The sequence below is a fragment of the Loxodonta africana genome, chromosome 5 (genome assembly GCF_030014295.1).
Source record: "Loxodonta africana isolate mLoxAfr1 chromosome 5, mLoxAfr1.hap2, whole genome shotgun sequence".
Classification (NCBI taxonomy): Eukaryota; Metazoa; Chordata; class Mammalia; order Proboscidea; family Elephantidae; genus Loxodonta; species Loxodonta africana.
Window position 1 is genome coordinate 64,208,706 of NC_087346.1, and position 24,496 is coordinate 64,233,201.

The window sequence follows — 24,496 nt, forward strand, 5'->3', positions numbered from 1 at the left end:
TGAAAAGAGAAGAGCACAGGCCCCCAGATTCAGGAAGGGCTCTGTCCAAGCCTCTGTTTTTCAGTGGTCTACCAGAAGTTCAAGTTTTCTGAATTCAAACCTAGCCTCCCTGTTATTATGAAGACTTATTTGTCAAGAAGGATGGATAGAGTATATCTTACTTTATTTTACAGTCTGTTACCTATATTTTTAACCTTTCGAATATTAAACATAATGTATACAGGTCTCGATTTGAATTCTTGCTCTGAGTCCTGGCTATAATCCTCTTACAATACTATCTGAGGCAAACTACAGCCTACAGGACAAATCAAGTTCTCTTCCTATTTTTGTAAATAAAGCTTTATTGGACTACAGCAACACCATTACTTTACATATTGCCTGTGACTGCTTTCACACTACAACAGCAGAGTTGAACAGAAATCATACGGCTCAAAGCCTAAAATTTTTACTTAAATGGCCCATCACAGGAAAAAAAACAAAAACAAGAGCTGCCAACCTCTGATCTAGGGTAATAATTTAACCTTGGAACAAGAAAAAGGTTTAAAATAAGGCACAAAGTAAAAATTATGAACAGATTGATGAATTTATCTACATTAAAATTAAGAACACGAGCTCATCAAAAAAACACCATGAAGTGAAAAGACAAGCTACCCACTGGAATCCAGTATTTGTAACAGTTGTGACTGATAAAGAACTAGTATCCAAAATAAAAAAAAGTCCTACAATCAATAAAAAAAAGTCAAACAACCCATTTAAAAACGGGTAAAAGTCAAGTACAGACATTTCACAGAAAAGGAATCAAGTATTCCAATGACCAGTATGAGATGGCCGAATGCATTAGAACCAAGGAAATACAATTAAAATCATAATGTGGTACCATTTCACACCTCAAATATTTCCAAAATTTTAAAAATCAGATGTGGAGCAACAGGAACTCTCATCAGCTCCTGGAGGAGATTTAAATTGGTCTAACCACTTCAGAAAAGTTTACTGTTACCAGTAAAGAAGGACCTATGCACATCCTACAGCCTATCAACTCCAAAATCAGGTATGAACTCTTGATACATGAGCACCAAAAGGTATGTGCACAGATGTTTGTAGCAGCATGTTTTCTGGTACAGGGGTAAAAAAAGCAAAACAAAACAAAGCAACAAGAACTTTGGACAACACACACATACATCAACAGAGGTCTAGATAAGTACATTATGGTATATTCACACTGTGGGCTACCACGCAGAAATGAAAACAGTTATATGCATTAATATGGATGAAGTGATATAACAAAATGTTGAGTGTAAGATGCAAATATTCCACTAACATAAAATTCAAAAACAACTAAACTGCACAACATATTATCTAGTGACAAATATATGTAGTCTTAAAACCATAAAGAAGAGCAAGGGAATTATTACCCCCAAATCCAGGATCAAGGTAGAGGAGAAGGGGGTGCAACCTGTGAGGGACACACAGGTGTTTCTAAAGTGCTAGAAATGTTTGCTTTCTTCATATCAGGTATACTGATGGTTATTACTTTTCTTCAAATTGTATATAGGTTTTATATACACTCTTTTGTATGCATCATATAATTTAAAAAAAAACACGAAATTTAAAAATTGCAATATAAACTTGAAATGTTTCATATGAGTCTGTATAAGATTCAGGCCAGTTAAAAGAGGGTATTTTTATTGCCAAATAAAGATACATAAGTTTCTAAATGAACCCTTACCCTGTGCAGCTTTTTCAACATTTTCAGGAGAACTTGCATATGACAGTGATTCTCATGGGACTCAGTCCAATAATCCATTAGAGAGACGATGGCTCCTTTAAGCACCTGGACCAGTTTACTAAAAGTGGATTCTTCCAAAGATGCCCAATAGTTTTCTGAGGAATACAAAGGAGGTCAGTATAATTGCTAGGGAATATACATACTGTGTCGTTTCTCTTACATTCTTTTTTTTCTTTTTAAAGAAAAGCAAATATTTAATATATAATTTTTTATATTTAAAGATGCTCTACTTTTTTAATTTTATTGTGTTTTGGGTTTAAGTTTACAGCACAAATTACTTTCTCATTAAAAAATTTCTTCTTACGTCTAGTTTATTTTCCTAGAAATTTATCTAGGTTCTCAAATTTTCTCTTTTTAAAAAAAAAAAAAAATTTACTGTTTTAGGAGAAAGTTTACAGCAGAAATTAGTTTCTCATTAAAAAACTTACAAATTGTACTATGACATTGGCTGCAATCCCTGCAACATGTCATCACTCTCTCTCCCTATCCACCCTGGTTTCTCCGTGTCCATTTGTCCAGTTTTCCTGTCCCTCCCTGCCTTTTCATCTTTGCTTTTGGGCAGGTGTTGTCCATTTGATTGAACTAAGAAGCACATTCCTCACATGTGTTATTGTTTGTTTTACAGGCCTGTCTAATCTTTGGCTGAAAGGTGGACTTCGGGAGTGGCTTCAGTTCTGAGTTAGCAGGGTGTCCAGAGGCCACAGTCTCGGGGGTTCCTCCAGTCTCTTTCAGACCACTAAGTCTAGTCTTTCTTAGCGAGTTTGAATTTTATTCTACATTTTTCTCCTGTTAAATTCTTGACGATAAAAAAAGATCGGTATTTTCCATTAATGAAAAGATATTTAAAACATACATCACAATTAAAAAACCACATTTGTAATAAATTCTTTAGTGAATAAATATAATTGTAATTAAATGTTTAGAATGTAATGTTCTGGGGGAAAAAAAAAACTTTTAATAGTTAATAGACCCACAAACTTGATTTAATTGATCTGTGAAGAAAATACGAAGACAAAATTAATCATATTCTTTGTCCAGGTGGGATAACATAATGTATTACAAACTAGATTAAGAATTGTTTTTAACTGTTTTTTGTGTGTGTGTTCCCAGCTTAAGTATTTAACTCTTAAAAATCATCTTTCAGCATTGTCGAAAACAAAAAACACTTTAAAATAGCTTTTCATCACTTACAATGCTATCTTGATTTAATAAAACTTAAGAATGGGCTTCCTTGGGGTACATATGCTATGTATGTGAAAAACTTATGATCTAATTAAGCCTCTGAGACTGAATTTCCAGTGTACTGCAAATACAGGTAATGGAAGAAACAAACGGATGTATCTGGGACATACTACAAGACAATGGATCTGGACTCTTTAAAAAAAAAAAAACTTACAAGAAACTTTTTGAGACAAATGAGGAAATCTGAGTATGGTCTGCATATGAGATAATATTAAGGAATTACAGCTACTTTTCTTAGGCATGGTAATGATATCATGGTAATGTACAATTCCATATCCTTAGGAGATGCATGCTGAAATATGAGGGGTGAAATCTTCAACTTCCAAATAGTTCAGGAAACATAAAATATAATCTATACACAAAGGGAGACAAGGCACATATGACAACGTTGCTACCTGAATCTAAGGCAGAGGGTATATGGGTATTCACTGGAATATTTTTTCAAGTTCTCTGTGTGTTTGAAATTTTTCATAATGAAAAGATGGGGACAAAAGCCCTCTTGACCAAGCCATGTATGTATCATTCCAAGAACTCTAAAAAATTACTAAATCTATTTCAGATCACCACAGTAATTATTATAGCATCTCTAGACTATGCTAAGAATATGAACTAAAAATATGAATGAATTTACATTTAAGTTAGTTTTGCTATAAATTTTATTACAAGGTAAACTGTCTTTCCAAAATATTTTCAAATGTAAATAATCAAACTTACCCAGAATCCCTGAAGACTGGTCGCTGATTTTACAAACAGCCTTTGCAAATGGAACCATCAGGCTCTTCCAGTTGTTAGAATCCTGCATCACAGGACATTCTGGGAGCAGAAGGAAAACTTCTAAAGCTTCTTGGTGTGGAGGATGCAATGGAAGATTTACGAGCAGATTGTCCCTGAGACATGTGGTTATCTACGGTCAAAAAAGAAATCATATGTGCAAGGATTACACTGGACTGCTTTTAGAACTAGTAAATAGTCCTCCCAATATTAACTACTACACTCTACCCTCCAGTTCGCACTATCACACCTGATGATTTTTAAGAGGAAGAATGTATCAGAACAAAAAATAAAAAACAAAAACATTAGTGGATCCATAGGAGAAAGATGTGGCAATCTGCTTCTGTGAAGAGTACAGCCTTGGAAACCCTATGGGGCAATTTTATTCTATCCTTTAGGGTCACTATGAGTCAGAATCGACTTGACGGCAGTGGGTTTTAGTTTGTGTGCTCATATAAGTAGTAATATATTTTTTTAAATGCACTAAGAAGATAAACTAGTATTTATGGAGTACTTATTACTCGTCAATTATTGAACTGATTTACACATATTAGAACCAAACCAAACTTGTTGCCGTTGAGTCAATTCCGACTCACAGTGCCCCTACAGGACAGAGTAGAACTGCCCCATAGGGTTTCCAAGGAGCTCCTGGTGGATTTGAACTGCCAACCTTTTGGTTAGGAGCTGAACACTTAACCACTGTACCATCAGGGTTTGCTTACATACCTTAGATTATATATATTTATGGGTTTCCTTACACACATTAGATTATATTTATGGCTTTATAATATAAATGATTAGCACCATTTTACAGATGAGGAATTTGCACCTCAGAGTAAGTAAGCTGCTAAAGATCACATAGCTGAGTAGGAGCCCTGGATTTGACTCTAAAGCCTACTCTTCATCAGGAAATTATAATGGGATATTGGCTAAATGGTATATCTCTAAATGTATAAATTTTCATTTTTTTTTTAATATCAAAACATTGTATTGGGCTCCTACTACAAGGCTCAGTCTTTGGAATTATATATATCTGACCACTCTATTTTAACACATCTCAGTGGCATGCAGCCCTTTTTGCTCATCATTAGCTATACCTCCAAACTTCCCACCCCTAACTCCCAAAACCTTTAGTGATACTGTGATTCTTTCAAGCCAGTTTTGTTATTTCACAACTATGCCTTGGTGCACAATTTCCTGGCTGCCCAGAATGTCCTTCCCCATGTGGGTACTTGGTAAACTCCGACTTCCTCTGAGTAGCCCGCTCTGAGTATGCTAGGTAAACCTGACATTCATTGCCCTAATGCTGACTGAATTTATTCATTCAAAAATTCTTATTGCATACCTAATAAGTTTTAAGCTAGGAAATAGGGAAAACAGCAGAGTGTAAAACACCCTGTCTTGTACTGAGACCTGCACTTATGTGTCTGTTTAACTTATTAAACCAAGAGCTTCTAAAGGACAGGGCATATCTCCTTCATTGTTCATTAAGAGTCTTCATTACAGTGCCCAGAGTATAGTGAGTATTCAAATGTTTGCTGAATAAATGAATGAATGCCAGTCTGTGAATCTATATCATAGAATCTCAAGGTGGAAGGAAACCTTCCATATCTTGTAATCCAACTATCCCCCTCTGAAATGATAGAAGATTGCCCTATGATTATGTTACTTGCACGTTACATGTTATTTTTCTGGCACAACCAACATAAAATTAGTAGCAGAAAGGGACCTTACTGATGAACTGATCCAACCTCTTCCCTTCATAAATGTAGAAATGACTTTCTATTTGTAGTGGTCTTTCCATGGCTGTACCCTTAACAATGACTCAAAATCTTGCTGAAAGTTAAAACTGGCCTTGATAGGATTTTAAATGATCAGTAGAAAATGAGCAAGAACAAATGCTGACGAAACAGTCCATAGGATAGCTCTTGGGTTATGTTATAGGCAGCACTAAGTGCTGCAGAGTCCTGATGAAGGTGTTCATCTAAATGTGTCAGGACACTGTGTAATTAGGAGTCCACTTTAACCTCAGGTCCCCATTGAACTGTGCTGCCAAAGTTAGCAGAATTGAATTTTCTATCTCTCCTTGAGAGAAAGGAATGTGTGAAAGAGAGAACTTGCAGCTAAGACACAGAATGCTGATAATGGCAGACAGGGGAAGAACTAGTGAGGGAGCTGAGAGGAGGAAGAGTTAGAAGACAGGGAGAGAGATAGGGGCAAGACTGAGAAAGAAAGAAAAGGAGAGATATAGAAACAGAGGGAATGACATAAAAAGAGAGGCAAGGTAAGGAGGAGGGAAGTAGGGGATGAGAGAGAGAAAAAAATAAGGTATCAGAGTGAGACCCAGAAACAAATTGCGAGAAGAACACTGGAAGTACGATCCCTAGAAGCAGCAGCACAATAGAGAAATAAATTAATAAGGGTTGTATTAAGAAAGACTACATTAATAAATAAAGCATGTTTGGAGCATCTGCAGATATAAAACTGAAAAACAGTAATAATGCTACTGAAACAAGGAAGCAATAGTGCCAGAAAGGACAAGAACATTCTGGAACCTACAGAAAAGAAGAAGTGCAATGGGAAGAATCCAGGCAGTTCCTAAGTGAGGGAGATGTTTGTATCAAAAACAGTGTCTTCAAATCTATATTTATGCTTAAAATAATTGCATATAAAATGTTGTTCTTATTCTATTGTGCCCATCTCAACAAATCCTTTAATCGTCTTCCTAAAGCCCTGAGTTGAAAAGATTCCCGCTAGTAGTGTGTGTGCATGTATGTGTGTGCATGTGTGTGTACAAATGAACTATTTAGACTATTTGTAACCTATACGAATATAGCACCAACTCTTTTGCCCTATGGGTATACTCCTGAATGATGAGTTTTACTTAATCTGTATATGCTACAGAGTCTCAGAGAATCTCTCAAAACAAAATATTTCTTCTGAAATGTTCTAATGTATTTTCTTCTCCAAATGACAATGCAAAGAATATTACCGTGTTAGCAATCCAAGCATTCTGGGTTAACTCCTTGAAGGTGTCTCTTGCTTTATTTAAGTCCAAAGAAATAGACATTGTTTCCGCAGGTATTCTGCAGAAACAAGACAAGTATATAAGTGGATAGATAAATAAATAAAAACAAACACTTCTAAATTAAGTACATTATTTTATCTATCTAAATGCAAAATTTCTTCTAAACCTTGATCATTTCAATAAAATTACTCTTTCTCTCAACTTTACTGGAACTATAATAATTTGGCCAAATACTGATACAGCTGAAAATACAATATATATACTGAGCCCTGGTCGTGCAGTGGCTAAGAGCTCAACTGCTAACCAAAAGGTCGACAGTTCAAATCCACCAGCTGCTCCTCAGAAACCCTATGGGGCAGTTCCACTCTGTCCTATAGGGTTGCTATGAGTCAGAATCCACTTGATGGAAATGGGTTTGGGATATACGTATATATCTATAAAAAAAAAACAAAGCCAAACCCACTGCTGTCAAGTCGATTCCGACTCATAGTGACCCTATAGGACAGAGTAGAACTGCCCTGTATAGTTTCCAACGAGCTCCTGGTAGATTCGAACTGCCGACCTTTTGGTTAGCAGCTGTAACACTTAGCCACTACGGCCACCAGGGTTTCCATGTATCTATAGAGAGGTGTGTGTGTATATATATATATATATATATATATATACACACACACATACATATATATACACACACACACACCATCAGACTTTAACTCAGATATTGCCTTATCTAAAATGGATAATCAATATTTATTGTCCAGTACAAGAAATTGTCACAGGAAGAAAAATTAAAGGTTTTTCCCCTTTCTGAAAAAATACGACAATTTCTTCTAATTGCATGAATTGAAAGTGTGGACCAAAAGAAAGGGCTTCAGAGGACACAAGCTAGGTTAAAGTGAATTATAAGTTCTTAGTATTCCAATAAAAAATTATTAAAGCAATATATAAAATATCTTAAACTATGAATGGTGTTTATGCTGAACATATTCATTATCTAAAAATAAAAACATTTTTGTAAAACTACAAATATTTAGTGACTAAAACTAGGAAAAATTTTTTCTTTTAAAAAATAAACATAATATTATGCAAAATTTTAGGAAAAATACAAAATAGTTCTTTCATTGTAGTTCTTTCATATTTCTATCAAATTGAAAGAAACCTTAGTATCTAGCAGTTAGGAAACAGTTAAATAAATTAAGGTATGTCATTCCCATGGGATATCATGTAGCCATTAAAACGATGAATAATATGGAAAATGGATAATTAATATAAAGATATAAAAGAGTATGGTCCTACTTTTTGTAAAACAACATATTTACCTAGAAAAAGGGTATGTAAACAAATGCTAGCTATTATTCTTTAAGTAATGGATTAAGGGATTTTCACTTTCTTCTTGTTGCATGTATTTAATTTTCACATTTTCTCCCTTGACCACCTATTTGCTTTTGTTAAAAAAAAAAAAAAAAACAGATTTAAAAATTGAGATAAGCTATTTTACCCTTGAAAAATAATACCCTGAACTGAACATATTACCTAAAAATAGAAGCATTTTTTTGTAAAACGTTAAGTCTTTCACTGTATTTTCAGTAGAATTTTATTTTATAGTATGTATTACCTTTTCTTTAAAAAACTTCCAGTCAGACAAGCAGGAGACGAAAATATTTCTCTGATTTCCCTACATAAGAAATTAGACAGTGGTTAAAACAAATCAAATCACACAGTATGCCTCCTAATACCGTGAAACATGATATATAAAACATCTCGTAAGTGTTTTCCAAACTTCTGTCTCCTATTTGTTTACATAGTACCGTGGGCATCTAAAACGTCTATTTCATTTGCTAAATCTCAAAGTTTCAGTGGCAAATACAAGAAATAAAAATATATACTCAGAGAAGCCACAGAGAGAGAAGTAACGGCTTGACCTAGGGTCAGCATTTTCGTGGGCAAATAAACCCTCCCACCCATCAAACTTCCCAGCCCCTATTTATTTCTGTTTGGTAGCACTGAAGTAGAAACAACAACGACAAAATACATAAATTAAGCAAGGGACACACAGGGATAGGTTATATTCAGTTTCATCTTAGAAGTAAATTCTACAGATAGTTCTTGATCATTTATGCTCTGCAGATTAAAATGTGCAGCTGCTTTCCAAAATTAGAAAGCCATACCTAAGTATATGTCTAAAAGATGCTTATCAGTATAATTTTTGCCAGTGGTAGGCATTCTATGGTTTAAAGCAGGTTGGCCAAACTATTCAGCTGTGAACAGGAGATGTACAAATAAGTAGGTCCACGGTCAAACAGGGTTGGAAACGCAGTAGACTACGTTTCCTGCTCAGAGAGTCACAATACACGTGAACATACTAAAGGCCCAGAGAAGTACTGCAGTAAAGAAAGCTGAACTCTTGGAGTTACATGCTAGCAGACCACAGAATCTCACACCTCTGTATTTTGCAGAACCAGTCTGAGAAACACTAGAGAGACACATAAGCATGGGACGGACCTTTGTGTACTATGCCACTGTTTAGTCCCCACATCAGCAATCCATCTCTCTACTGTCCCTTCTTTCAATGTAGGAATTTTCCTCCTCAGATTAACATAGGAATTCTGTAAACAAGCAAAAAAGGAAAATAGAATAATGTAAACACAACACAGCTAAGTATCCAACTTTTGGGCCATTCTAAGAATACATGGTAACATTGTTTTTAAGTGTGGGTAATACAGCTCTACGGCAATCATAAAGTGAGATCCTACCAAGAAGTAATTCATCATTTGCCTGGTTGCCAATTTCTTATCCAAGAGAGCTTGCTCTGACCCAAAATCATTTCTCTGAGTGGCCTAACACTCACTGTTTTAAACAAAGTAAAATCAGATTAAATTGAACACTAGACAGTCCTGACAGTGAGATCCTAAGAGGGCTCTGTACAGAAGGGGAAGGAACTGATTTTGTCTTGGAAGGGCAGAGCAGGGAGGTTATGTACTGTTCATAAGAAAGCCAGTGAACCTCAGGCCTTTTTTTAGTACTGGCTGGCAAAGGCATTTTAGAATCTGTCCTCCTGTTGGTTCTCTAGGACACCGACTAAATGCCGTCAGTAAGGTACCCTCCCCCACCGCAAAAAATAAAAATAAAAAAAAAAAATTAGAGTGTAAGGGAATCGCTGATTCAGCATCCACTAGGGATAACTGTGCTGATTTTTGTGGGTAAATAATAAGATAATAAAGGATCGAGAATGACCAGCTATTCTAAAGACACAGCCTCATAACCTGATGTCTCTAGAATTCACCAAACCTGGATTGTGGAGCCTTTTATTTTGTTTAAAATACCAAGTTACAGAACATCTTCTTGTTTTTGTTAGTTGACATTGAATCAATTCTGACTCATAGTGACCCATGTGTGCAGAGCAGAACTGCTCTATAGAGTTTTCATGGCTGACCTTTTGGAAGCAGATCGCCAGACCTGTCTCCTGAGGCACTTCTGGGTGGTTCCGAGCCACCAACCCTTCACCTAGTAGTCAAACATCTAACGGCCTGTGTGACCCAGCTGCCTCATAGAGCATCTAGAGATATATTTTTACCTCTTTTCCCATCCACAGCAAAATGCTTTGATTCCCTCCGGCAATCATTATTAACTCCTTTTTTGAGGTGCAGTTTTCTGCAAGGGATGTATAAAAAGTAAGAGTTTAGGAAGTCATCTGGCACAAATGTGCACACTCAATTTAAATAATTTCAGATTCTTCTTGAACTTTGCGGTTTTATCTTTTTAACACACAAAGAACCAGCACATTTTCCAGCAATTAAGCAGCAGAAATACATATCTTTCAGAGTAAAGGCTAATTGGCAAACACAGGTGATTCGCAATGTAAACATGTACCATCAGTTAAATAAGCATAAATGCTTCCATACAGAACAAGTCAAACGAATATTTGATCGGTTGATTGTTCCCTAGTTTAGTTTAGTTCAGCTTCCATTACTGAAAACCATGTTTTACAACTGAAGATTTAAGCAGTGATCGTTGGTTGTGATAACGATAAACAAGTACTTCAAGTTCATGTAACTGATTACAAAGAAACCCCAAAAAGATGCTATGTGAACTGCTTAGGGAAATTGTTGTTCATTTCTGCAGAAAAACTGGGAGAATTCTGTTATTTTAGGTCACCATTAAACTTTCAGAAAAAAGTACCAAAAGTGCTCAGAGTACTTCTATTGTAGTGTTTCAGAGTTCAGGCTCTGCGGTTACACAGGACAGGGTTCACACCCAGCCAAATCACTTACTAGCTGCAAGACCATGGCTAACTTCCTTTGCTCTCCAAGCCTCTGTATCCTCTAGTAAAATGAAAATGAGTCTATATCTCCCAAAATCGTTATGAGGGTTGGTTGAGATAACGTATATAAGTGTTGAGCACAGTCAGTTCCAGCGCCTGGCAACGTCAGCTGCTCTTCGTCACGAGCGTTCTACACAATCACGGGTCAATTTAACCAGGTAGGGAAATGAATACCATGGAATTAATCTCTCTGGCAAACTGGAATGAGAGCAGCAAGTGCCTCTGAATCCATACAAGCTATTTTTATTTTGTATCATTTGAGTTCACCTTAATCCTGATCTGAAGGGGTAAGTAAAAAAATAACGGTTATTTTGACTTATCAGTTAGTTGGCTCCTTTAAATTGTTTGCAAGTAAAAGAATAAAATCAGTGACGAGAGGAACTCCCTTCCTGTTTATGCAGGGCTGCCCTTGTTACATTACACACTTAGAAAAATTAGTTTCTCTAAAATAGTGTTTATGCAAAATGCTGTGCTTCTACAGAATTTACCAAATTTGAGCTCTTCTTGCGATGGCAATTTCATAGGAAGAGGTATCAGCTGATTATGTGTTCCACCATTTCCCAGTTGTCCTTCTTTTCCAGAACCAAAAGAAAAGACCTTTCCCAAATCAGAAACATAGGCAAGTGTATGATCCCTATTAAATAAAAGAACATAGGGTCAATTTTCAATCACCCATACTGATGCCAGTTGTAGCAATACGGTAAGTGCTGAAATTAGGTTACTCAGTGAGAGGGAAATAGTTAACCAACCCACACTGGGTGAAATTAGCTGTCTGGAAACCAATAAATTGTTAATGTATGGCTGAGATGATTCTGGAACCACTAGGTCTTTCGTTCTGTTATACATCAGATGGTCATGAATTAGAGCTGACTCGATGGCAACTAACAACAAAAAGGTCTACTCTAACCGAGAGATTGGAGATTTGAGTCCACTCAGAGGTGCTTCAGAAGAACAGCCTGGTGGATTACTTCTGAAAAATGGCCACTGAAAACCCTACGGCACATAGCTGTACTCTGACACACATGGCAACGTTGTAGGTCTGCGCTGACTCTACTGGCAAACGGTGGTCTAGGTCTGCTCCAGGCTTTTTCATGATGCTGCAAATGGTGTTCCCTCTGTCAGGAACAATCATCTCCTTTTGCCTCCTGCTCTTTCTTCAGGTCTCAGATTGAGGGTCACTACCTCTTAGGAACCATCCCTGAGTCCCTCCTCTCCTCATGCTGGAAGATTAAATTAAGTGACCCTCTCTGAGCTCCCACTCAATTCTCCAAAGACCTTCATTCCATTGGTTTTCTTACCGATTTGCTTGTTGGTCTTTCCCACTACACTGGGAATTCCTGAAAGTGGGGACTGTGAGTTATGTCTCTGTTCTCAGGGCTTAGCACAGCATCGGACTTTGGACACATAATAAGTTTGTTGTATAAATGAAGGTGACCAGGTTTAGACTCACAGCTTGAATATGATTGTAACTAGAAAGCTTTAACTCAATCAATTTTACTGCACCTTAACGAAAGGTGTAACATTTTAACAGAGGTAGGCTGACCCACCATCAAATAACACATTATCAATCTAGAAAAGCAGAGTTCTAAGAGCTAGCAACAAGCAATGTTTTGAATTCCCAGCCTAAACAGACACTCATTCTGGTGAAGGTGAATGTGGCATGAGGCAAGGGTAGTTACTCAAACTATAGCACACAGTAAGATTAAGTCAGTTTCCCAAGTTCCCTAGACTAGGGGCGCAAGTTCCTTAGTTAACAGAAAGAAAACTCTTCCTCACTGGTATGGCTACGCGGATACTAGATGATACTAGTTTCTTGGTAGTTTGGTTAATATGCCATTCCTTTATAAACGGCTCAACTGCCGGTGCTGTGAAAAAAGTTCTGGATCAGTGAAAATGAGCATCACCACCTGAGGTGTGCTTAACCCTACCCAGAGACTGCCGACTGTCCCCGTGTAAGGTGGGAAGGTGGCACCCGGTAAATCTTCCTGAGACAGAATTTCTCAAACTGGGGCACAAGAGCTACCACTTTATTTGCTCCTTGGCAAATGATATACTTTTTTTATAATACGAGAAACAGGTATATTTTGAGGTAGTATGAAAAATTGGAATTTTTAAATGATAATCAAGAGACTCCAAAGAAATGGGAAGATTTAGGCGGATGGCTCTAAGCAATTCCATAGGGGACTCAGCCATTCTGCTGTGTCAGTAGAGGTATGGCCTAGGGTTTGCATCTCTAACATCTCTAACTTGGCTCTTTTCCTCGTAATACATGTTATGCAAGGTAAAGTGTGTTATGAAGAATCCAAAGTGATGATAATGCTTCTTTGGTTGACAGAGAGATATAGAACATAGAGTATTACAAAATCTAATATAAGCGTATTCATTTACATAATTTTACTCCATCATCACAAAAGAGTATGCATAACATGCTATTGACTATTTTATAGTAAGGGTAAACCCAATATTCAGACAGAGTATGGATTTGCTTGTGTTTAGTGAGGGGAAAATTGCCCACAGGAAGAAGTGTATTAACCCTACCAAGACCCAGCATCGCACTGATAAGCAGTAGACCAATGAATCTAAACATCAAAGAAGAAAATAATTAAGTAAGCCAAGGAATTGGAGCAAGTTTTTTGTTTTGTTTCACTTCAAAAAAAAAAAAAAATCTGTGCAAAGTAAATTCTATTTAAACCACCAATGCCTTTGCGTTGTATTTCACTATGATCAGAGCAGGTCACTCTGAAAGAATTATGGTAACTAAAAAGTACGCAGGCCCGGAGGAGTTGTGAGAGAAGATGGCTGTATCAATGAATAATCCTTTGTGATTCGTGTTCATATATTACCCCTCTTCCAAAATAAAACAAATACTAACTTTTCTTAGAAATAAAGGTGTATCAGAAAAGTTACAAAAGTATTTCATTAAAAGGCAATATAAAGTTAATTGTATTTCCTCATTAAAAACAAAGCAATGAAAAGGAACATGTGTACTAAGATTAAGATTTATTATGATTATCTAATGTAAATCAAGCTTTTCATCCATTTGATAATGTTTGATACTTATATCTCAGTCAAAGAAACTCATGGAAATTTTATTAAATTACCTATTTAAATGTACTGCATTGATTTGGTCAATTTTTGTCGACACTTCACAACTTACCTTCCACATGCTATCTGGGTCACTCTATTCCCAACGAGCTCAGTCACCAAACGAGGCCTTGGCTCATTTTGTGCTGAATTGTGACCAAGTTGCCCATATTGTCCAGCACCAAAGGTAAACACCAACCCATCCTAAAGAAAGAAAACCTCATATCAGATTCTAGAGAAGAGACAGAGAAGTAACAGCCTCTGCATTAGTGAATAATTAATAAAAGCATCGTCAAAGCAAAGCCCCCAAATTATCAGGAGGCAAAGTCCTGTACACTGGAAGCGATCTTTCTTCTCTGGCAAACGCTAACAACCCACACCTCGATAATCTAGTGCTTTCCCCACCACAAAGTATTTTTTGCAGAATGACGGTCAGAAAAATACAAGGGTACACCCACCTTTGTCAGCAGAGCAGTGTGAGAGCCACCACAAGTGAGAAATTCAACATCCTGATTGTCTAGTTCTTCAATAAGAGAAGGAGAATCTTTACCTATGCAAGGGAAAGAATAGGTGAAGAGACCAAAAATACAGGCTGGGTTTCACAGTAGAGTTACATGCTACTGGTAAAACACCTGTACTGCCACCCCTCAAAACAGAAATAACAGCTGTCATCACCTTCTGATAAGAAAGGCTCTATGTTGGCATATTTAGGCCCAAGTTCTAGGCCTAAAGGTGTGGGTGGTGCAGAGGTTGACAGGGCCACAGTTGGAAGGGCCCACCTGACAAAAGGTCAAGCCACTTCCCACAACCTGTTCTGTTTCAACCTGACTTGACTAATGCTAATCGCAGCCTACTGGATATTTCTAATTCTCATTTAGAATCATCTTTTTTCACACCACCTCTTTGTTCCTTCACGATTATTTTCCTCTTATGAGATTCTGCAAAAATAGTTGAACTGTCCCTTTGCTCCTTTCTCTTCTTTAACAATTGTTCTAACACTAACTTACGGGTTATCCTGTGTAACTAGCATTGGACCATGTTAATGAGAAATGCAGTGTTTGACCAGTGAGCAGGGCATGACATGTTTAGCATCACAGTTTGGTAAAGCAGCAGAGTTTATTACACCTGAAAATTCTAATAAGTTGTTTGGAATCATGAGAAACTTTGTCATCTGCTTTGCAGAGGTAGTTTAATAACAGGAATAAATATTATTGAGAGACTTTTACATGCAAAGGTACCTTGGAGGTCATCTTGTCCAAACTTGTCACTTCAAAGAAAAAAAAAGTCTAAAGAAAACTAAGTGACTCGGCAAGGCCCTACAGTTATAAAGCCCATGTATTCTGATCTCCAGTCCAATCCTTTTTCCCCTTCCCCACATCCCCCTGACATATGTCTCAATTACAGTAACAACTTCCACACTATGCATCAGCCTCTTGGACTGATTCTGCCTTAAACACAGAGAGATAATCAGGAAGAATAATGCATATGAAAAGCAAGGATTTGAATCATTTTCGTTAGGTCTATATTAAATCCATCTTTTATCTAACAAATACATTAAATGATAATATGGATTTGAAAAATATATTTCCATACTGTCAGTGTGGCCCAGGCCTAGCTGTCCAAAATCGTTTTTTCCCCAGGAGTACACATTTCCAGACATGGATAAGGCCATGCTGTGGGCTTCTCCCGCAGATATCTGAGCCAAGGGGACTCCTGAGAGATGCGCCACAATCTGTGGTGTAGGGGTTGAGTCAACTATTCTTCCAACTCCGAGCTGGCCATGTAAGTTCTGCCCCCAGGCAAAAAGTTCACCACCTTGACAAAAATCAACAAAGAAAATCCTCATTTATTAAGTTTAAAATGTAGCAGACATTACCCTAGGGTATCATACGTTGGACACATAGTATGGAAACCCTGATGGCGTAGTGGTTAAGAGCTAAGGCTGCTAACCAAAAGGTTGGCAGTTTGAATCCACCAGGTGCTCCCTGGATACTCTGTGGGCAGTTCTATTCTGTCCTTCAGGGTCATGATGAGTCGGAATCGACTTGACGGCAATGGGTTTTTTATACATAGTATAAAATCAAAATATCATATGCTCAAATGGTAGAACTCTCAGATCCCGTATGTCTGAATCAGAAAAACATAGAAGAATCTTCTCTTCAGCCGTTAACAGTTATACCTAATACTTATCCCCCACCTTAAAGGGTAGGCTAAAGCTATTCGAACGTATCGCAATCAAATTCAAGGAAAAAAATTTTTTTTACCCACAGGATGGGGTCATGAAAAACAGAAACATGCTACATCTGGGAAAATATGATCTATTATTATTATTTTCTCTCCTCCCCTTTTATGTCCCTAAAGATCCTAAACAAGCAACTTGAAAATCCATTTGAAATGGCAGCAGCATCTTAAAAAAATCAGCTTCTTCTATTAATAGAACACAGGGAGAAGATTTTTAAAAAGATGCTTAGATGTTTTCTAATGGAGTTAACAATATCTCATGGAGTCCAAAAAATGTATCGGAGAATTAATGTTTACAAAACATCTCTTTGCAAGTTACTGTCCAGGATCTGGTAGGAGACAAAGCTTTCCTTCAAACATGTTTACTAGCCACCAAGGTTCCTAGGTGGTGGAAACAGTTTACACTCAATTAACCTAAAGATTGGTAGTCTGAAGCCACCCAGAGGCACGACGGAAGAAAGGCCTGGTGATCAATTTCCATAAAAATCACAGCCAAGAAAGCCCTATGGCACAGTTCTACTCTGTAACACATGCGGTCACCGTGAGTCAGAACTGACTCCACGGCAGCAGGCTTGGTTTTCTAAAATTCACCAGCCACCAGGAACCTACGAGGTGATGAGCATGATCAGCTCCCTTCCTAGTTTCCCTTTTTCCCAGGTTGCACTTTACCAATAATAAACTCTGAACATCCCCTTCTCCCTTCTGATCCCACACCCTCCACTAGACCGTGGGCTTTTTGAAGGCAGGGAATGCCTGTTTCATCTTAATATTCTAAACATGGTAGGTACTCAATCTGAAATACTTATTCATGAATGGATGAAGTCAAATGAACAGGACAATTTTTTCCAATACAAATTCACTCTCTTAAACCTGAATGGGATTTTCAGTGGTCAAATATTTGCTTATTTACTCCACCTAAGGAATGCCCTGGTAACCCTGGTGGCACAGTGGTTAAGTGCTACAGCTGCTAACCAAAAGGTCGGCAGTTCAAATCCACCAGGCACTCCTTGGAAACCATATGGGGCAGTTCTACTCTTTCCTATAGGGTCACTATGAGTCAGAATTGACTCAAGGGCAATGGGTTTGGTTTTTTGCTTTATAAGGAATGCCCTGGTGGCACAGTGGTTAAGAGCTATGGCAAACCACAGCTGCTAACCAAAAGGCCAGCAGTTCAAATCCATGAGGCGCTCCTTGGAAACCCTATGGGGCAGTTCTATTCTGTCCTACAGGGTTGTTATGAGTCGGAATCGACTCAATGGCAACGGGTTTTGGTTTGGGTAAGGAATGCCTGGGTGGTGCCAAAGGTTAACACACTCAGCTACCAACCAAAAGCTTGGAGGTCTGAGTCCACAGAGAGGTGCCTCGAAAGAAGGACCTGGTGATCTACATGCAAAAAATCAACCATCCATAACCCTGCAGGGCACAGTTCTATTCTGACACACACGGGGTTGCCATGAGTCAGAATCGACTTGATAGCAACTGGGGTGGTGCCGTAATCTCAACTTGCGTTCATTTTATAAACATGTTCATGTCTGTCCCGTATATTAAAAAAAATGCCTTAACCCTGAATTCTCCTCTATCAATTTCTTGTCTTAATTATTCTTTCCATAGTCAAATTTCTTTAGGGTTCAAGTTTTTTTTTTTAATTTTTTAATTTAATATAAAATAGGAAATAACAAAGCACTTGGGAGAACGCTTAAATTCAAAAGGTGATTGTTAAGACACATCACAGGCTGACCTGGGGGATTCTGAGCACCTGCCGTGGAAGTTGGAAGAGCGCTACGAAAAGGGAAAAAGGTTGTAGAAAAGAGTGGCCCAGGCCGGGTCCTCATTCCAGACAGAATGATTTTGATTATGCAGAAAATTTTCTTTGTTTCATATTTGAAAAATGTATGGATAGTAATCACGGAAACTTGAAGATTTTACAGGTTTAATATTTCTTATTTTTTATCTCCTTCAACAGTGCTCCAAACCATACCAAATTCAAAACCACACTTCTATCCTGTTACAAGGTGAAATACATACATTCTACTAACTCTACATAGACACATACGATTCACAGCCTCTAAAAAACAGTTATTATTCCAGAAAAGTACCTTTGGAGAGTGCAAGAGAATGATAATCTCCACATGCGATTTGAATTATAATTTTTTCTCGTAAAACACATTGAAACCTGAAGAAAATATTTTATGTCAGTCACCAAAATGAAAGTCATAATTATCAAAGTTAAAACTATCAAATGTATTTAATTAGGATTGAAATTCAAGGAAAAAATTTAAATATACTGCCTCACATTCATACATCAAAAATTATTAAAATATAAAATAATTATTATAAAAAATAACATATGTTTTAATTGATGGAAAATACGTGTATTATATAATTGTAATGATTCCAAAAGACTCTTTTGCAAAATAACTTTACGATGCAATAACAATGCAAGATGAAAATAAATTCTAATTCATATAATCTACTGGGAAAATCTCATAAATTATCCCACAGTAATGCATTTTTTTCCTTCTAAGTTGGGAAAAAAACACTTTTATTTTTTGAAATCTAACTTATAGAACTATTTTGAGAATCAAATGAGTTAATGAAAGTGAAAGTCTAATTTGGGGCCAGGTAGACTAACCAATCATTTCCCTTTAGTTGCCAAAGCAACACGTGACACCTGCCTAGGAGACATCAAATGGTTTCTGGTTTACTAGGAATTTCACTAGTCAGTTTAGAATTCATTGTTTACTTAAGATGCTACTACATAAGGCAAGGGACAGGATCATATATAGTAACATTTTCCTACAAAAATTATTACGATTACTGCCCTCTGAGTAAAATGTAAAAAAAAAAAAAAAATTTTCCTTCTGTGCTGCTATTGGCCCTTCTCAGACTCTGCTTTTACTTTTTTTTAAAAAATAATACGTTACTGCGTTTTTGGTGAAGGTTTACACAGCAGTTTAGGCTCCCTTTCAACAATTTCTACACAGGCTGTTTGGTGACACAGGTTACATTCTTCACAATGTGTAAACATTCTCATTATTTCCATTCTGCTTGTTCCATTTAAAATAGTTTTTAACAAAAAACAGCTCCTTACCTTGCAGGCTCTATACCGTAGTTGTACTCAAATGGTTTTCCATCCGAGGATAGAATCAGCATGTGCTCTGCTCCTTGGTCAATGGAATGTATCATCATTTTTCTTTCTAATGTCATATATTCTGAAGAGCAAATCCAACCAGGAACAATCATCACTCTGATTATTACCCACTACTATTACTGATTCCATAATACACTTACAAGGCCTGGAAAATTTTCAACTAGACAACCTTTGACTTAACAAGAATTTGTCTTCAAGAAAATTCAAGTAGGAAAAGCATACAAACTAGGAACGATTATTGTCCTGACAAAGGATTTTTTTTCAATTTGGGGACGCACTGATTAATATTTTGCTTTAAATGGGATATATGCTTAAAATAGCAAATTGGTTATTTGCTTTTAATTTCCTATTTAATAAGCTGGAACGGAGAAATGTAAATTTGACGTGATAGAAGTTAAAAGATCTACAGCTACACATAACTTCATTGAGGAAAACAAAACAAATATAATCAACCATTTTGACTGCTTCAACTAGATGTCAAGATTTATTCTTAAAGGGGACTATTTTAAAAGGGATGCCTTGGAAAATGTTGTATTAGTGGATATTTAGCCCTTTCTAAAAACTAAGGGATTTAAAACCTTCCACTAGTTACTATTTACTCTCATGTCATTTAATTTGTTCACAAAAATTAAACTAGGATAGTTTGGAGCTTTTTTTTTTTTTTCACTTTTCAGTTCTAATGAAATAGCTTCCATTAACATAAAACCCTGAAAGCACAAGCCATTTCATGTTACAAATGCTAAGGAAACCAAACAGTTTCATAATACAGAAGAAATGGTCAACAGACTAAAGTTTTCTAGAAACTTAGCATTTCAAATTTGTTGAAAAAAAGTTACTCAAGAAATGGTATTTAGATATTCAGCTAGCCGGTTAGAAAATAAATAAACCTAGACCTCTATCTCACTCCTTAAATCAAAATATATTCTAAATGTATCTAAAATTTTAACTTTAAAAATAAAATCTTAAGATTACTATAAAATATAGGTACATTAAAAAAAATAATCTTCTTGTGTGGATAGCTTTGTTACCTAACACAAAATCCACAAGACTTGAAAGGAAAGATTGACAAAGCTGACTATATAAAAATTTAAATTGCACACAACAAAAAATAACATCAACAAAAAAGTAAGTTTGGAAAAATATTACAACACATATGATAAAGGCTGAACTTAGTCAATATTCAAACAACTGTTTAAAATAAATTAAAATTTAAAAAATAACCAAGTTTTTAAAAGCCAGGCAAATATATGAACGGCAGTTCACCAAAAAGTAAGGCAAATGACCAATAAAAAAATGAAAAGATGCTCGATTGCACTCAAAATGCAAAACAAATAACAGGAAGATTCCATTTTTTCAAAGATGCCAATTAAGCAAATTTCAAAGATTAAGAATGTGGGTGTTCACATACTTTTGTGGTTACGAGGGGGGAGGGAGGGAGGGTGGGTGGGAGAGGGTTTTTTACTGATTAATTGGTAGGTAAGAACTGCTTTAGGTGAAGGGAAGGACAATACTCAATACATGGAAGGTCAGCTCAACTGGACTGGACCAAAAGCAAAGAAGTTTCCGGGATAAAAATGAATGCTTCAAAGGTCAGCAGAGCAAGGGCGGGGGTTTGGGGACCATGGTTTAAGGGGACTTCTAAGTCAATTGGCAAAATAATTCTATTATAAAAACATTCTGCATCCCACTTTGAAATGTGGCGTCTGGGGTCTTAAATGCTAACAAGCGACCATCTAAGATGCATCAATTGGTCTCAACCCACCTGGAGCAAAGGAGAATGAAGAACACCAAGGTCACACGACAACTAAGAGCCCAAGAGACAGAAAGGGCCACATGAACCAGAGACCTACATCATCCTGAGACCAGAAGAACTAGTTGGTGCCCGGCCACAATCGATGACTGCCCTGACAAGGAGCACAACAGAGAACCCCTGAGGGAGCCCGAGATCAGTGGGATGCAGACCCCAAATTCTCATAAAAAGACCATACTTAATGGTCTGACTGAGACTAGAGGAATCCCTGCGTTCATGGTCCCCAAACCTTCTGCTGGCACAGGACAGGAACCATCGCCAAAGACAACTCATCAGACATGAAAGGGACTGGTCAGTGGGTAGGTGAGAGATGCTGATGAAGAGTGAGCTAATTATATCAAGGGATCACTTGAGACTGTGTTGGCATCTCCTGTCTGGAGAGGGGATGGGAGGATAGAGAGAGTTGGAAGCTGGCAAAATTGTCACGAAAGGAGAGACTGGAAGGGCTGACTCATTAGGGGGAGACCAAGTGGGAGTACGGAGTAAGGTGTATATAAACTTATATGTGACAGTCTGACTTGATTTGTAAACATTCACTTGAAGCTCAATAAACATTAACATAAAAAAAATGTGGGTGTTGTACGTGCACGGTCAATTGATTTTAGACAAGGGTGGTAAGTCCATCCAATGGGGAAAGAATTTTCTCTTTAATAAATGGTGCTAGGACAACCAGATTTCCACAAGCGAAACAAAGAACCTGGACCCATGCCTCACCCCATATACAAAAACTAACTCAAAATGTATCAAAGACCTAAATGTGAGAACTGAAACCATAAAACTCTTAGAAGAAAGCAGGTGTTTACTTTCTCTCATCTGTAAAGTTGGAGCCCTGGTGGTTTAAGAGCCAAAAGGTCAGCAACACAAATCCATCGGCCCCCAGCCACTCCTTGGAAACCCTACGGGGCGGTCTACTCTGTCCTATTGGGCAGCTACGAGTCCGAATTGACTCGAGGCAAGGTTTTGGTTTCGTTTACCTGTAAAATCAGGAAACTCTGGTGGCGCAGTGGTTAAGTAATCAAAAGATCAGCTGGTCGAACTCTCCAGCTCCTCTGAGGGAGGAAGATGTAGAGGTCTGCTTCCTAAAGCCTTGGAAACCCTATGGGGCAGTTCTACTGTCCTATAGGGTCGCTATCAGTTGGAATCCCCTCAAGGCACACAACTACCTGTAAAATCGAACCACAGTACCTGACTTTATCTCTGCTGACAGGGGATTTCGAGAGGTGCAACCGAAAGCACTCTTTAAATTGCTCGCAAATGTAATATAATTGAGAACAAGTTAACTATATTCTCCAAAGGCTCACGAAATCCACGCAGGTATGTCCTAAGAAGGAGTGACCAAACCCGTTGCGTCGAGTCGATTCCGACTTTTGCGACCCTACAGGACAGAGAAGAACTTCCCCAGAGTTTCCAAGGAGCGCCGGAAGGATTTGAACTGCTGACCTTCGGTTAGCAGCCATAGCATTTAACCACTACGCCACCAGAGTTTCCGAGTAAGGAGGTGGGGGGCTCTAAAAAGAAACATCATACAAGAACACTGGCCAAGAAAAAATGAAGATGCTGCCTGCATACTCCCTCCGCACCTCATCAACTTACAGGTGGGACGATCTATTTCTCGGCAACTTTCTGCAAACTGCGCAAACTGGGAACAGGGATAAAGGAGAGTTCAGGTGCACTGCACTTGCGAAACGGGACAATGGCTGAAGCCCGGCAAGTTTCTGTGGCAGCCGAGGACCGCTGTAGCGCCTGGTCCCCTTCGGAGCGCTCATTCCCGCTCAGAGAACAGGACCGCACACTCCAACTCTGGACGCTTATAAAAAGGAGGGTCCGCGCCGGCCCCAGCCCAGGCAGACGCTGAGGCACGGGCCCTCAGCCGCCCACCCTGCACACCCCGACCCGAGGCTGGAAGGCCGAGCGGCGCTGGCCGCCCCACTCACTGGGCTTCCCGGCGCTGTGGCTCCCCACCGGCAGCTGGTGAACCTCGACGCGGGCCCCGCCGTGCTCCAGCACCGCCAGCCGGTCCTGCGTGCAGCAGATCTGGCGCGTCTTCTTGCACCTCCCTGACAACGCTTGGCTGAGGCCTGCCGAGCTGGGGAAGAGCCAAAGCTGCGCGCCCCTCGGGTCCGAAAAGGCTGCGGAGCTGCGCGCGCCGGGGCGTGATGCGGGTTTCGGCTTGGGCGCTGGGCGCTCGGGGCCCCGCGACCTCCTTCGTGGCATCCGCTTCATCGCACCCGGCGCTGCTCTCCCGGGCTCCAGAAACGCCCCCCGGCTCTCTGAGGGGAAACGGAGCTGCAGCCGCCAACCCGGCACAGGGAAGGGCAAGAGGAACAACGTCTGCGTCCGACCGCTGCCTCCAGGCGTCGCGTTGCACAGCAGGAGTGTGCGGGCGACGTCGAGGGACTGCAGGCTTCTACTTCCTCTCTGCTCAGATGCCGGGCTTTTAAGTTGCTGTTTGGGGGCGGGGCCTCAATTCAAGTGAAACGAAACTGATTTTGTTTTCAAGAGTGCGGAATCCGAACGGAAAACGAAAGGGAAACTCAAATGATTTCAGAACTGGCTTGGAAGGCGACCGAAGTAAACAAACCCGTGGCGGGTTATGAAATGGGTGAACAGGAGTGAGAAGCTCTCCTCGGGCGAGCAGAGGTTACCTAAATTTCTGGACTGAATGGCCTTGAAAGAAACACTGCAATTCCACTTGGAGGCCATTTTCCAAAGTATATTGTGATAACGAATTTAAAGTTTGTTAAGCATTGTATTCCAGGTTCAAGCCACAGGATAGCGGTAAGAGAGTTACCAGGCAGTGGCGCCAGTGATCTGCTTTCTGTCAAAACAGATTTTTTTTTTAATTGTTTGATTTTTTATTGTAATAAATTTATACATAACAAATCATTTGCCATATCAGCATTCTTCAGTTGTACAATTCAGTGCTATGAATTGCCATTATCTGTGTCCAAATTTTCCTATCACCTTTAACAGAAACTCAGTATCCTCTAAACGGTGAGTCCCTCTATTCTCCTCCCCCGCCCCAACGTCTAACAAACTTGGGTCTCTATACACTTGCTTCG

At 38.5% G+C, this 24,496-nt stretch overlaps 1 protein-coding gene across 3 annotated transcripts in view; it reads right to left on the reverse strand.

Annotated features, from left to right (window-relative positions):
* Positions 1 to 23,895, reverse strand: part of HERC5 (HECT and RLD domain containing E3 ubiquitin protein ligase 5) — a 48,287-nt gene extending 24,392 nt beyond the window's left edge. For 2 of the 3 annotated variants that reach the window (XR_010322053.1, XM_064285575.1), the window contains exons 1-13: positions 23,369 to 23,853; positions 19,565 to 19,685; positions 18,570 to 18,646; positions 15,826 to 16,047; positions 14,691 to 14,782; positions 14,306 to 14,436; positions 11,637 to 11,782; positions 10,402 to 10,478; positions 9,330 to 9,433; positions 8,443 to 8,502; positions 6,792 to 6,885; positions 3,743 to 3,932; positions 1,727 to 1,881 (exon numbers count right to left, since the gene is read on the reverse strand). Coding sequence is in view for 2 of the 3 variants with exons in the window: in XM_064285575.1 (XP_064141645.1) it covers positions 1,727 to 1,881; positions 3,743 to 3,932; positions 6,792 to 6,885; positions 8,443 to 8,502; positions 9,330 to 9,433; positions 10,402 to 10,478; positions 11,637 to 11,782; positions 14,306 to 14,436; positions 14,691 to 14,782; positions 15,826 to 16,047; positions 18,570 to 18,646; positions 19,565 to 19,685; positions 23,369 to 23,657 (1,758 nt within the window). In the remaining variant the exon portion in view is untranslated. Of the gene's footprint in view, positions 1 to 1,726; positions 1,882 to 3,742; positions 3,933 to 6,791; positions 6,886 to 8,442; positions 8,503 to 9,329; positions 9,434 to 10,401; positions 10,479 to 11,636; positions 11,783 to 14,305; positions 14,437 to 14,690; positions 14,783 to 15,825; positions 16,048 to 18,569; positions 18,647 to 19,564; positions 19,686 to 23,368 lie in introns of all 3 variants that reach the window. The other variant, XM_064285576.1, reaches the window with a different exon arrangement.
* Between the last annotated feature and the right edge of the window lie 601 nt (positions 23,896 to 24,496).